The following is a 13,320-nucleotide window of genomic DNA, read 5'->3' as shown; positions in this document are numbered from 1 at the left end:
CGGGCAGGTTACAGGGGTGGCTCTGTGAGAAGCTGCTAGAAGCTTCCCCTATGTCCGACAGAGCCAATACTCGGGAAGAAGGGAAAAAAAGTTGCAGAAGGCACAGAAACAGCAGCTGGAAAGAAGAGTGAGATGTGAGAGAAACAACCCTGCAGACCCCAAGGTCAGTGAAGAAGGAGGGGAGGAGGTGCTCCAGGTGCCAGAGCAGAGATTCCCCTGCAGCCCGTGGGGAAGACCATGGTGAGGCAGGCTGTGGAGGACCCCACACCGGAGCAGGTGGATGCCCGAAGGGGGCTGTGACCCCGTGGGAAGCCCACACTGGAGCAGGCTCCTGGCAGGACCTGCGGATCTGTGGAGAGAGGAGCTGTGATGGTAAGAACTTTGCTAAATTGCAGCCTTTATTTTTCAGTTCACTATTTTCTGGCGTTAAAAGTATGTTTCCATGAAGAAATCTATTTACTACTTGTGGGGTGCTGCAAGAATCTCACCTGGGAAGCACATAGAAGTGCAAAGTTTTATTAGCAGCAAATGCCTCTCTACAGAAACAATAGATCAATAGCAGAAGTTGATGTGAAATTCTTCTTTTCTTGCAATAAATTCTTAAATTTTGCTACGTCCAGAGACTTTTATCTTTTTTTTGGTTTAAAAAAAAAAAAAAAGTTAAATACTTGGATAAATCCTTGGGGTTTTTTTCCCCCCTCCAGAAATATACTGATACACTCCAGTATGCACCTGTAATGCTTAATTAGGATGTAGGCAGATTTAACTGCAATTTAGATTCCAGCTTCTAAGTAATTTATGAACCCATATGCAAGGAAAAAGTGTTGATATTACCAAACTTTTTCCTTAAATCAAGTTTCCAAGATTTAAGAACAAACAACAGTTTCATTATTGAAATTGTATGCTTTAAGTACATAGTTTCAGTAGCAGCTTTATCTGAAAGAAAAAATCCACTTTAATTGTGATAACATGCCATGCAAACATGTTGTTATTTTTTCTGTGTTTTTATGTGCTTAATATGAAGCAGAAAAAAGTGAAGGAGATAGTGCAGGATGCAGAGATTTTTGCTATCATCTTGTTTCTGCATTTAATGTAGTAAATAACTGAACAGCTAATTTTCTCTTTACAGAAAGACAGAGAACATGAAATTTATACCTAATAAAATAATGACCAGAAAATATTTTTATGTTTCTATTTTTACTTGAAACAAACACATTTGTGCCAGACTGTGTCTAGACTAAAGTGGTTTTTAAACATTTTTTAAAAAACTTATAACTCGTTCTTTGGTATGCCACACATTATGGGAGAAAGGAGGCCCAACGAACATCATCTCATGGAACTGAAAAAAGGCAAGAGAGAATCCTTTCACCCGGGCTTGTCTATAATTACCTAAAAGTCAGTACTACCTAAGAGCTACTAAATGACTACACAAGGTGAACTCAGTTGTGCCAGCCTCATCCCAAACCACCTAGCAAGAAACCATCTGTAACAGCTGAGCAATCCTGTACACAGATCCAGCAGAGAAGAGGAATGGGCTCAGAGTGAGTGAATCACCCCCTCAACAGTCCGTTCAGGTCAAAGGAGGCAGCAAGTCCACTGCCGCGGGCAGTGCTGCTACCACCACCAAGTATATTCCATGGATAGACTTCGTTTAAGACAGAAGACACCAAACTCTGGACAGAGCTGAGGAAAAAAAAAAGTGACTGTAAATTTTAAAAGAACCATAAAAAAATGGGGGGAAGAGGAAGAGTCAGCCTCAACAGTGACATTTCTTAATGCCAAGTTTTGTTTGTTAACAATTTCATAACATGCAGGGACTTTTAGGTAGACACAAATTGATTTTCACAGGAAGAAAAAAATGGGTGTGCAGATAACCTTCCTACGCTACAAACAAAACTGTCAGAGAAAGGAGTCATTCTATTAGGCGCTCCAAACAGGAGGTATGCAAGACAAAGTGCTTTCTGGTGATTCAGTTTGTAAAGCAGCTCTTTGAAATAAGATCCATCTTTCTCTGCTGTAGCTACAGTAACTTTTGTGTTGTTGATGCAAGAATAATGCAAGCAGATCAAGCACTGAGAAACATGCTCGGAAACTGCACAGTACTGGATGGTCTGTAACAGATGAGACAGACTTGATGAAATTAGGGGAGATCTTTCTGAGAGGGATCTTGTAGCTCCTTTTTATGCAAGTTCATGACATAGCAACCTATTCTGAAATATACACCACAGTAGTTACAATTGCCTGACAGTTTTTGCCCAGAGAGTAAAAGCAGACTTGGATGTTCCCCTGCTTCTGATACCTTGCTCAGTCAACACAAATAATGTACAAGACATCAGACCTACAAGAACAAGAAAATTGATAAACAAAAGATTACACACTTTCTTTGTATGTATTTTACATGCATATGTGAAAGATGTCATCCTTAGAGCAAAGGACCAGAAATTGCTAAATTGCCAATTACCAGAGTTGCTAAACCAAGGTAAGCAACTAAAGCAGTCTGCAATTCACTCACAAAAGTACTCCAGTCATTTTCTCAAGATTTCCAGGCAAAATAATTTTACTACATCACGAAGAGAGCTCCAATTTGATTCCTCTGGAGGCCATAACTTCTGGTAAGTCCCAGAAGGCAATTAGGTAGAATTGGATGGATTGTTTTTACCACAGAGAGACAACAGGAAATCTTCAGAAAATTCAGCCCTGCTAGCAACTATCTGCTAAGAATGTGAAGAAATGCCATTTTCTGTATTTTTCTATAGAAAACAATCTGTATCTCCCAGTGATGGAAAACTAAGCCTGCAGAGAACGTAATGGAAATCTAAATTTGGAATGATGCTGAAGTCAAATGGCAAAACAATGAATTTACATGATAACTTCTGAACATACATGAGAAGTTTATCATGTTTAGTCATCTCACTGAACTTCTGAAAAGACTCCAGGCATTTAGCCAAGAACAGACAAACCTACAGAGTCTTCCCTCTCTGTTACAACCACTGTGGCAGTTCTGTCCCAGGTCGCAGTGACACTCGTGCCAAGGAACACTTTTTGTCACAATTACTGACTTCAGGAAGAACTACTTGTAGAGTGAGGTTATATTTACTTTGAGTGAACGTGAACAACAGTCGGGCTCATTATTCATCTTGAATGTAGACGGCACTGGATAAAAAGAACTCTTCAAGGTCTGCAGGAGCCCAGGTTACGAGATTTCATTCTGCACAGTGGGTGGCTAAGAAGGGATTTCTGCTACAACAGAAGCGAGCTGGTCTACAGGGCAGTTAACACAAGTGGTGTGAACGTGTTACATCTTCCCACATGGTTCAGTCAAGGAAGAATTAAAAGCATTTCACTGAGTGAACCACAAGATAATTCATTCAGCATTATTTTTTGGGCTAGTGTCAAAAGACTGAGTTATTCAGAGTCTCCTAGGTGTCTTCTGCCAAAACTTACTGACACAATACAAGCCGCACAGCAAAACATGCATTCATGAATAGATTACATGACAAAACAGTGTAATTTAAAAATCTAAATGTATTTGTGTAAATTTCACTAACTAAAAATAAACATTATAACCGTAAAATATTCCAAATTTTAAAAAACTACATATTAATGAAGGGCTCAAGCTTAAATGACAAACATTTACCCTTACAATCTGTTTCTTATCTATTATGTTTGCTGACAGCTTTCTAATTATAACTGGCAAAGACAATCCATGTTAAAACCACTTCCTGGTTATAAATAAAGAGCTGAGAAACAGTTGGCACGTCATTTAATTTATGATCGCTAGAAAGAAGAGAACAGTCCTGTTGAAATGAATGGAGTTGTACATCTTCAGGTGTTTCAAGCTGCCCATAGAGTTGTGAAAAAAAGTTCAGTTTGTTCTTTTTCAGCTTTTTGTCTACAAGAAAGAAAACTAGAGACAGGCTTGGAGGGGTTTTTTAATCATTTCTTCGCATGGACAAGGCCTATGCCTGTGTTGATAATCACTGGCAAACACCACAAGAGCAGACACTAAAACAGTACTCTGGCATTATGTTAAGTAGCCTTCTGTTCCTGTAGTCATTTGCATAAAACATTACCTGAAATCAGGATCTTTACTGATCACTAATGAATCAACAGCACTCAGAACTCTGGCTTTGCTGCCCTTGCCAAATTTCAAATGGCATAATAACATCCCCACTTTATAAATATGTCATGGTGTTTTATCTAGATACCATATATCATCTTTTTTTTTTTTTTTAAGCCCATTAGAAAATACTGGTGTGGTGAAAAAGAGTTGGCATACTGCATTGCAAGGGTAATGCATATTAGAGGTTGGTGGAGCAATTTAAATGCAGATATTTTGAAATCCCTCCAGAGAAAATATATGTCCTGGGTTCAGTTGGGATAGACTTAATTTTCACAAGAAGCTGGGAGGGGGCACAGCCAGGACAGCTGACCCAAACTGGCCAAGGGGATATTCCATACCATGTGACATCATGCTCAGTATATAAACTGGGGGAGCTGGCCAAGGGGGAGAAGGGATCGTGGCGCAGGAACAGGCTGGGCATTGGGTTCTGGGTGGTGAGCAACTGCATTGTGCATCACTCGCTTCGTATATTCTTTTATTAGTATTAGTGTTATTATTATTTCTTCTCTCCTTGTGTTGTCCTATTAAACCATCCTTATCTCAACCCTTGAGTTTCTACCTTTTTCTCCCGATTCTCCCCATCCCACCAGGAGCAGGGCAGGGGGAAGAGTGAACAGGCAGCTGCGTGGTGCTAAGTTGCTGGCTGGGCCTAAACCATGACAATGTACTACTGCATTTCTTTAATAGAAAACCAAGACCAGCGCAGGAACTGGTAATTGAAGAAACTCTCAAAAACTGAAACCTGTATTATCTCTTTCTGCAAATTAAGTTTTATTTTCCCTTCTAAGGGAAATACTTCTTAGTATTTATAAGAATGGGATTATTTACTAGAATAAGAAAAAAAAAGTTAACTTTCCCAGTTCCATTAGTTCTCCCCCTCTTCCCCATATAAGTATAAACAAACATCAGGAAAGACTTTCTGAAGAGTCTTAAAAAAATGGAGAAGCAAAAGCATTTTATTCCTGTCCCCCATAAAGTTGAACATGATATAGGAGGTGATAAAATGGGATTTTTAAGATGTTGGTGATGCCAGCCTCTTTGCAGGATTACAGAAAAGTAACCAAGGCGACTATGGAGTTTGATATTGATCAATTTAATGATTACACCAAGAAATTGTTCTCCCTATGTAATGCCCTGCATGAGATTAAACTCACTGTGACCCTTTCTGTATTACCCTTTTGTTTCTTCTGCACAGTACAAATATCTAATAATTTGTAGCATTGAAAGGCATACATCTGAAGAACACTTAAATTACAGTTAAAAGAACAACAGTGAGAAATGCCAGTGTAATTATGTTTTCTGCACACTCCTCTCAGTTCATCATGTTTTCCTCAAAGATGTTTAACAATCACACATAGTGTCTCCTTTATTCTTCTGTTTCTCTTTAGAATATTTTTATTGAAGTGCCATGTAACATAGGCTTTGTTTTTTCATTTTCTGTTATAGAGGCCAAGTCTGTCTTATTTGTGTGATTCAAATAGTTATAAGTGAACAACAGCAGAAAACTCTCCTTATTAAATCTCAAACCTTTGCAAACCAACCTATGAAATATGTATTCAATGGCAAGTTTGCCAAACCTTTTGTCCAAACTTCACACTTGTATTACCAAAAGTGCATTAGTAAATACTGTGCCTGCTGTGCTGTATCCCCTTCCATATCACTCATTAGTCCCATTCTCTTTTTATAAAGTATGAAAGACTAAGCTTTTTTTTTTTAACAGCATTGATATTTTACAGATTCAGGTTTTCATTGATTGAATTCTACTGTGACAGAGAAGAGTCAGACTACAGAAATACAAAAACTTCTATCAATTGTCATTAAGAAAAAAATCACACAGGAGGCAAAAAGGACTAAATAAAATCACATCAACAGAGGCAAAACCATTTGGCAAATTTGGTTTACATAGTCAGACAATTCAAGAAGAGAAAAGAGACAGGCTATATTATGTAAGCTCAGTTCAACCAAATACCTGCCATACTCAGGGCACGCACACCTTGATAAACCTAGGCTCAGTGAATTATAAATCCTTCTTTCAGCCAAGCAGAGTAGTCACTCCTTTCCAAAATGCCCCAAACCCAGACTGCCGCTGTCTGAACTTATAGGGCAGAGGAGTTTGTACACCGGCTTTTTAATCTTTCACGTGCTACTGCTACCTGATTAAATACAACGCCAGAAAGGGCGGACATGCCAACGGTTAGTAAATGGGGTGGGGAGAACAAACTGGACTCCAAAGCCACCATGGTGTCCCGGCACAGTAAGGACCTCTTTCTCTGAGACACTTCTCTCCATGCGCGTAAATGCAGGTTACCTCTGGCATCAGGAAACAAACAGAATAAATGCTGCTCATCTGAAAATACAGACGTCTTGCATCATTTTGACATTCTCCTTACAGATTCATTGCTACCTAAAAGTGCTCTCTCCTGCCGTCTCAGCTGCGGTTCCCCATATTTTTTTTAAACTCCATTCTCCATGTGCAATAAAACTGTGAAGAGTGCAGTTTGGCTTTTCTTTAAATACTCGACTTAGAAGTACAACTACATCATCATCTGCGGCTATGTCACTTCCTGAATATTTTACATTTCTCATTCAAGGACATCCACAAAAAGCAATTGAAATGAAGTAAAGGTATGAATTTATGGTTGTCTAAGAAGAGTGTATGTCCTTATTCAGAAATAAAGTGGCCTGATTTCAATTAGCATTTATTTCCCTGTCAAAATTAATTTTAAAAAGTTCTCATTTTTCAGCCACCAATCATTAAATCATAATTTTATTCTCCTTTTCTGCTGTTTTTCTTCCTTATTCCATAAAATGAACAACTAGTACCTTAAACCTTCTCTCTGAACATACAAGTCTTGCTGTAAGGACAATAAATACAATTGCTCTGAAATGATAAAGTTATTGAGACTCATCATAACTGTTCCTTCTACTCATGCTGTGTTTTACAACAAAGGCACCTTGTTCAAAGAGGTTAGTACAATTAAACGAAAAAGAAAATTAAGTTAATCTTTGCCTCTTTCCCAGAATTTTTTTCTATATAAACAACCACCATTAAATCCTATTGACTGTTCTCTTGAATTGTATTACAAAAGCTCATCTAATCACCCTGATCAAATAAGTTTTTGTCAGCACTGTTTTCCTCTCTTCTTTAAAATGTATCTGAAATTAGGGAATAGATGAAGGTTTAAAAGACTATTTAAAGCTAAGAGCTCTCTCCAGCCTGATCATACCAAAGCAATTGAAGTTCAGAATCAGCTCTTTTCTGCTTTATCTTCCACAACTCTGTGTTTTATCTAGCTGCTGCTGCCAACATTGAAGTTTAGATCAGTAAGCAATAAGAAAGGAAGGAAACTGCCAAGGTCAGTCTGCTGTCAGACTGTGGAGCTACTGAAATCCAGTATTCCTTCTCAAGCTTTTTAAAATAAGTAAGTCCTACTGGTTACATGTTACATCATTCTTCTCTTTCAATACACAAGAATCAAGACATTGCTTCAGCAGCATGTATCATGTTGAAAGTAGGGAAAGATTACTGGAAAGGTCTTCTGTGAGATGCAGCAGTTAATTCCGTTGACTTCATTAAAACCATCCTCAAAATAAACCAGTGGTCTCTGCTTATACAAAGACCTCGACCCTCAGAGAACTTGCCCTACACTTCTGTCCCTTTATCAATAAACTTCTGGTGCAAGACCATTAAAACAATTTCTGAGAGATGCTGGGGTTTGTTTCTCAGCCCTGACAGGCTTCATTCCCCAATCCAGCTCCAGGGCAGCCAACACACTACTATCAGAGCAAGCCCACAGTATCAGTGGATACCTCAGCACCAAGTTGTGTGCTTGCAGGATTGCACCTAGTGTGCACACTGGAAAGACTTACTTTCTTCTGAACTAGTCATAATAAAGATTTCTCAAAAACTGAACTCTGGCTGAGGTGGGGCAAGGGAGATGCCCAGAAATTAAAAAAAAATGTATTATGAAGTACAAAAAAAGGATATGCATATGAAATACTCAAGTTAAAAATCTTTGCTTTGCTCAGCACAGATCAGAAGCTTTAATCTTAGTCTGTTCCATCTGCTGTGGTGGTAGGATTATCCACCCTATCTCTATCCTCCAACTCTGAATGTACTGGGGAGCTCCACAGACACCTCTGCACGCCAACTCGCACCCAGTAAACACTCCCAACCTCAGCTACCAGCTCTGATCAGGTAGCACAGAAACGTGAATTGCCATCTTTCAGTGCCCACTAAGGACATACCCACAAGACAAAAAGACTGTTTTAGGGTAGATTGCCTCTTGCTCTCTGTAGTTTGATACTTCAGTGTTTTCTTTGAATTACTGCTGTACATGTGATCATTTTAATTGCAGTGCTGCCCAAGTCTGGGCGGTCAGTGTGCCTCCACATCCAACCTCTGCTCTATCCTCCTCCACTTGGGGCTGAGGGAGGAACCTCTCCTCCAGCATGTGACAGCTTTCTGTTGCCTCCTCCAAAACTTTCAAAAAGAGGTGCAAATGCTTTTACAGAGAATTCAAAGATCTTCACATTAGGTTTTTCTTTTTTCTAGTTACCTACTCAGACCCTTTAAAAAAATTAATCTTCGTATCACAGTTTAAAACAACCATCACACCTCAAGAATGATGACAACAGCTTTGAGCAACATAGATTTACCGTTACCTGCTTTTCAAAGCTCTCAAGCACTCATAGATTGTTTGAAGCACAAAATGTGGCGCTCAGATTTGTGACAGAGGAATATGCAATAGTACAAAGTCCTCACCGATGTTCTTTTAGAATGAATTATCTGCAGGTCTAATTCACAGTCATCCTACAAACTTAAAAAACCTACTTTTTTTCCCAAACTCAAACTGATAACATTTTAACACAGATTTCCTTCAGCCTAAAATTAACTACTCTGGATCTGACTTATTATACACTGTACCTTCTTGAAATTTCATTTACCTCTCTGGCAAAAAGCTATCCTTCTCTCAAAGCTGCAATCTTTGACCTGTAAAGTATTGGCAAACAGTACATAAATAAATGCTGATGGAATGAGAAAACCCGAGGTAAGGATGGCTCCGAGTACAACATGTCAAAGTCTCCACAACTATTTCTTATTATTTTCAAAATAAATATCTTGACCATTCCTCTTGGTAACCAAGGTATTTGTACAATTTTTGCCAACATTTATGTTTATGTTAAATCTACCTTAATGTGAAGCGCTATAAAAACTTCAATACAGTAAAGAAAATGACGGAAGGACAGTCAACACATGTCTATTTACAAAGGAATTTTGCACAAAATGATGAATGGGGTCTATAGATATTAGTCATCACTGTTCTGCTATAGGTTATAAAGTTTGTGGTTTTAAATACATTATGTATTCAGCTTTTCTCCCTTTACTCTACAGTTTATACTCTGGATGAGACATGCACGTAAGAACAAGCCTAGTTTGAATACTGATACTGTATTATACTGGAGCGTCTCTGCTGTTTCCTATCTGTTTGAGTGGGGTTTTTAGTTAGGGTTTGTCATTGATTTCTTTTTACATATTTCTAAATTACACAGTATGCAAGCAATAAACATGAAAACATATAGTATGTGCAGCATAACACTATGTAGAGAAACTCTTGATAACATTTCTACTTACTACTTAGTACCCATGTTTTTCTGCCAGGTTATGGTGTTAAGACCCTCTGTTATGCTTAATGAAAAATGAATCAAGGCAAACTTACTTGATATAATAGGGCACTTTGTTATGTGAAACAGATCTCTGCCATGGAAACTGTACTGAGGCTGAGGAAATAAAGAGAAGGTAATTATTAGAAAGCACCTGTCAAATAAAAATAATCCAACTATATATTTTCTTTATTTATTTTAAAATTAAAACAGCTAAATTAAATGGCAACAATTAAAATTTCCCAGACAACTTTCAGTAATTAGAAAAATCAGCTGGAGAAAATGATGGCAATCTATCAAGATGATTCCAGCTATCTATTTGATGCCAAGCTGGAAATAAAACAAATGTAGTGATTCTACTTCAAAGAAGGATAATAAATTCTTAGCAAGCAAGCTATCCATCCAGGGAAAATGGAGACACTGGTTTTCCTACCTCCATAGAACTATTATCAGTTTAAGCTTTGAAAATAAATGCTTCTACTACTGTAATTAATGCTCTGCAACAGAACAAAAAGAGAAATATCAACCTTACTTTTAATAGTTACAACCCTTAGCTCCTATTTGCAACTCAAATTTAATATTGATTAACACTGTATGACCAACAAAAAAGGCATTAAAACCTGTCTTGCACTCCTTGCTGAACAGCGGTAATCTTTGCAGAACTTAGGCAGGTCTGATACATCAACAGATAACATCCATAACATCAAGAAGCCTTCTGCACACAGAGTTGCAAAAGGCATGAAGTCATACATGACACTACAACTCTGCTTATCTAAAGATCCCAGAAGATAAATGGGGAAAAAGCATTCAGGCCAACAGGACTGCTGGTGCACAACTTAAAAGTAGCTATTTACTGAAGAACTATAGGTACGTATATGTCCTACCAGAAATTACCCCAGGCTAGTGCCTGGTTAAGTCGTGTTTTATCATAGAAGAAACTCCTTTTGCTAGATTCACCAGTAGAAGCAGAGATTGAAAGAACAGGTAGGAATAAGTTATCATCACAATGAGATGAATTTATGCTGTACAAATATGCCAAAACCTACTCTTAGGTGCTAACAGCCATTTAAAAACCTGGTAAAATGAGACACAGCTTTGATCCACATTGGATCTCAAGTAATTAAACTCTCAATTGATATAATTTTCTGCAAGCATGGCCCACTTTAGAGCTCATCCCTCTTTGGGAAAAAAAAAAATCATTTGAAAGTAACTCTCTCCTCTTCCTCTAAGACCTCTCAAGGCTGCAGTGAAGACCTACAAGCTGTGTAAGCCCCATAGGCTGGTGCTGCTGCAGAGAAAGGCAGGTCTCGCCTTGCTCTCGGCCAGCTGGTTCCCTGAGTGCTTTAATGGCTGTGACCCCTAGCGGGCCTCCAGATATTAGTAAGGCTGGACACCACTCAGAAATGCTTTGAGCAGGCCACTTAAAGACCTAGGCTATTTGTCAATGAACATGTGAATTCACCGCTCTGTGGATGTTCATGGATTCTTCTAAGAAAAGCATACAAGAAACAACAGAGAGGAGTGGATCATGGGCCTTAGAAAATAAATTAATTACAGAAAAAACAAGTTATTGTTTCTAAAGGCAGGAGACAGCAAAACAATCTTTTTTGCAAAGAACAACAGATTATAAGGATTCTTCTTCTTTATCTGTATTAGGGATGTGTAAAATTTACTGATCAGTAACTAACTTGTAAGGAGCTTATTTTCCATCTCAAAAGCACTGAAAAAAAGAGCAATCAAATTCTGTCTACCACGTATGGGAGGGGAAAAACAGCTCAACAAAGAGAGCGATCATAGATTGTAGTAGCCTACTAATACTGCTCTACCTCAGCCTCCTACTGCAAGACATTTTAGGAAGGGCCAATGTCATATTGTTTGCTAGTCTTCAAAAATATTCTGAAGCGCTTTCATAGCGATGGTCTGGATGAATCCATGCAATTGGTGTTCCAACAACTCCAAGAGCAGTATTAAACACTGCACTGTGTCTTTTTAGTAGAGAAATGTAATTGGCCACTGCAGAGATGAAATCACTGGATTAAGGGGGCTGGAATCAGGGTACTGGATAATCTCATCTAGGTTACCTTTCCCATGAAGGGTTGGACCAAATGATCTTTTGAGGTCCCTTCCAACCTGGGCTATTCTGTGATTCTATGAGTCTGATAAATAGGTAGAAATGGGTGTTTTGCTAGGACAAATTACTGATTAAATGACAACTGGGAGCTAGTCAGCAGAAAAGTGGTGTGATGGCAAGCTATGGTCTCTTGTTAGGATTTGGAAGAAGAGTAACAAGTAGATGAGGTAAATTTAAAACAGCTGCTGTCAAACGAACACAGATAAAAACCTCCTCTCTATTTCAGACGTGCAACTCTGGAGATAAATATTTGCATGACACATACATACCATAATCTCAGTTTTCGGAATTTGAGATTATTTTATTCAGACTACCACTGTACTTGTTCCTCACAGTTAGAAGTCATTTATGGCTGCTAAAAAGGTTTGAAAAATTTGATTTAGAATACACACTATTTCAACCTGTCAGGATAAAACCTTCATTTTTCCAGATTTAATGATTTTTTTATTACTTTCCTTTTGAAGTTACTGTCCCTGACTTTCATTTAACAGACTTTAAAGTTGTAGGTATTAAGTTCTGTAACTCTGTCTAGTTCAAGCTCTTAAAACAGATTTATTTTTTTTAAGAAGTTTTCACTGTAGTTTGTGTGGGGAAGGAGGTTGGTTGTTTTTAACATAAAATTTAAATGGATAACTGCATATTATTTGGTTTTGCAGGACTGTGGTACTTGGCTATAGCTCTTTGCGGTATCTACCAACAGGCATTCTGGAAACTTTCCCTTCTTGACTTTTGTATGTAACTAAAACCAAATGTCCCCTTAAGTCTGCAGAAGATGCCCTAAGCAAGGCTGAGGCATGTTGATAAGGCAATGCATAGTCTCTTTGGACATAATTCTATGAACGTTTTATCCAGCAACAAAGCCGGTTCACCACTCAGTCTTGTGAATGCAATTATTTGTTGTGGCATGCTGTAAGCCAAATCAAGGAAATGATCCAGGTCAAGGCAAACAAAACAAGCCAACCTTGCCTGGCAGGCTTCCCCGTTTTACATGGGGACTTTTTCACTGATTTCCACCCCCCCCGCAACGAGTGACCTGAACATTTGCATTGGTCCAGGTAAGGAGAGGTGAACAGCTTTAACATTGACACAGGAGTGAAGTCAGGAACTCCTCAAACCAGCTAGAGTAGGGGAAACTGCATCTTCTCTACACTGCTTCCTAGTCTGTTTTAATTACACAGACTAGAGTGACTACTGTCCCAAACAGTTAATCTAGTATTTTCCAACAGTGCCAAAGGTACTGCTCTATATATAGTCTTTTTAGCAAATTATTACATAGGTGTACTGTCCAGATCAAGGTTACAAGTTTGACATTGGAAGGGCTACAAAACCACTGTGGCAACACTATGCAATACTTTTAATGGGTTTTAAACAAACAAAATAAAACAAAAATCACATGATTTTA

The 13,320-nt window shown here is 38.4% G+C and overlaps 1 protein-coding gene across 4 annotated transcripts in view; it reads right to left on the bottom strand.

Annotated features, from left to right (window-relative positions):
• UTRN (utrophin) overlaps positions 1-13,320 on the bottom strand; it is a 386,688-nt gene that overhangs the window by 69,945 nt on the left and 303,423 nt on the right. For all 4 annotated transcript variants that reach the window (XM_069786921.1, XM_069786920.1, XM_069786922.1 and 1 more), the window contains one exon: positions 9,844-9,904. In XM_069786921.1, the coding sequence (XP_069643022.1) occupies positions 9,844-9,904 (61 nt within the window). The remainder of the gene's footprint in view (positions 1-9,843; positions 9,905-13,320) is intronic.

Source organism: Haliaeetus albicilla, chromosome 7 (assembly GCF_947461875.1).
Source record: "Haliaeetus albicilla chromosome 7, bHalAlb1.1, whole genome shotgun sequence".
NCBI classification, from domain to species: domain Eukaryota; kingdom Metazoa; phylum Chordata; class Aves; order Accipitriformes; family Accipitridae; genus Haliaeetus; species Haliaeetus albicilla.
This window is presented reverse-complemented; position numbering and strand designations above follow the sequence as displayed.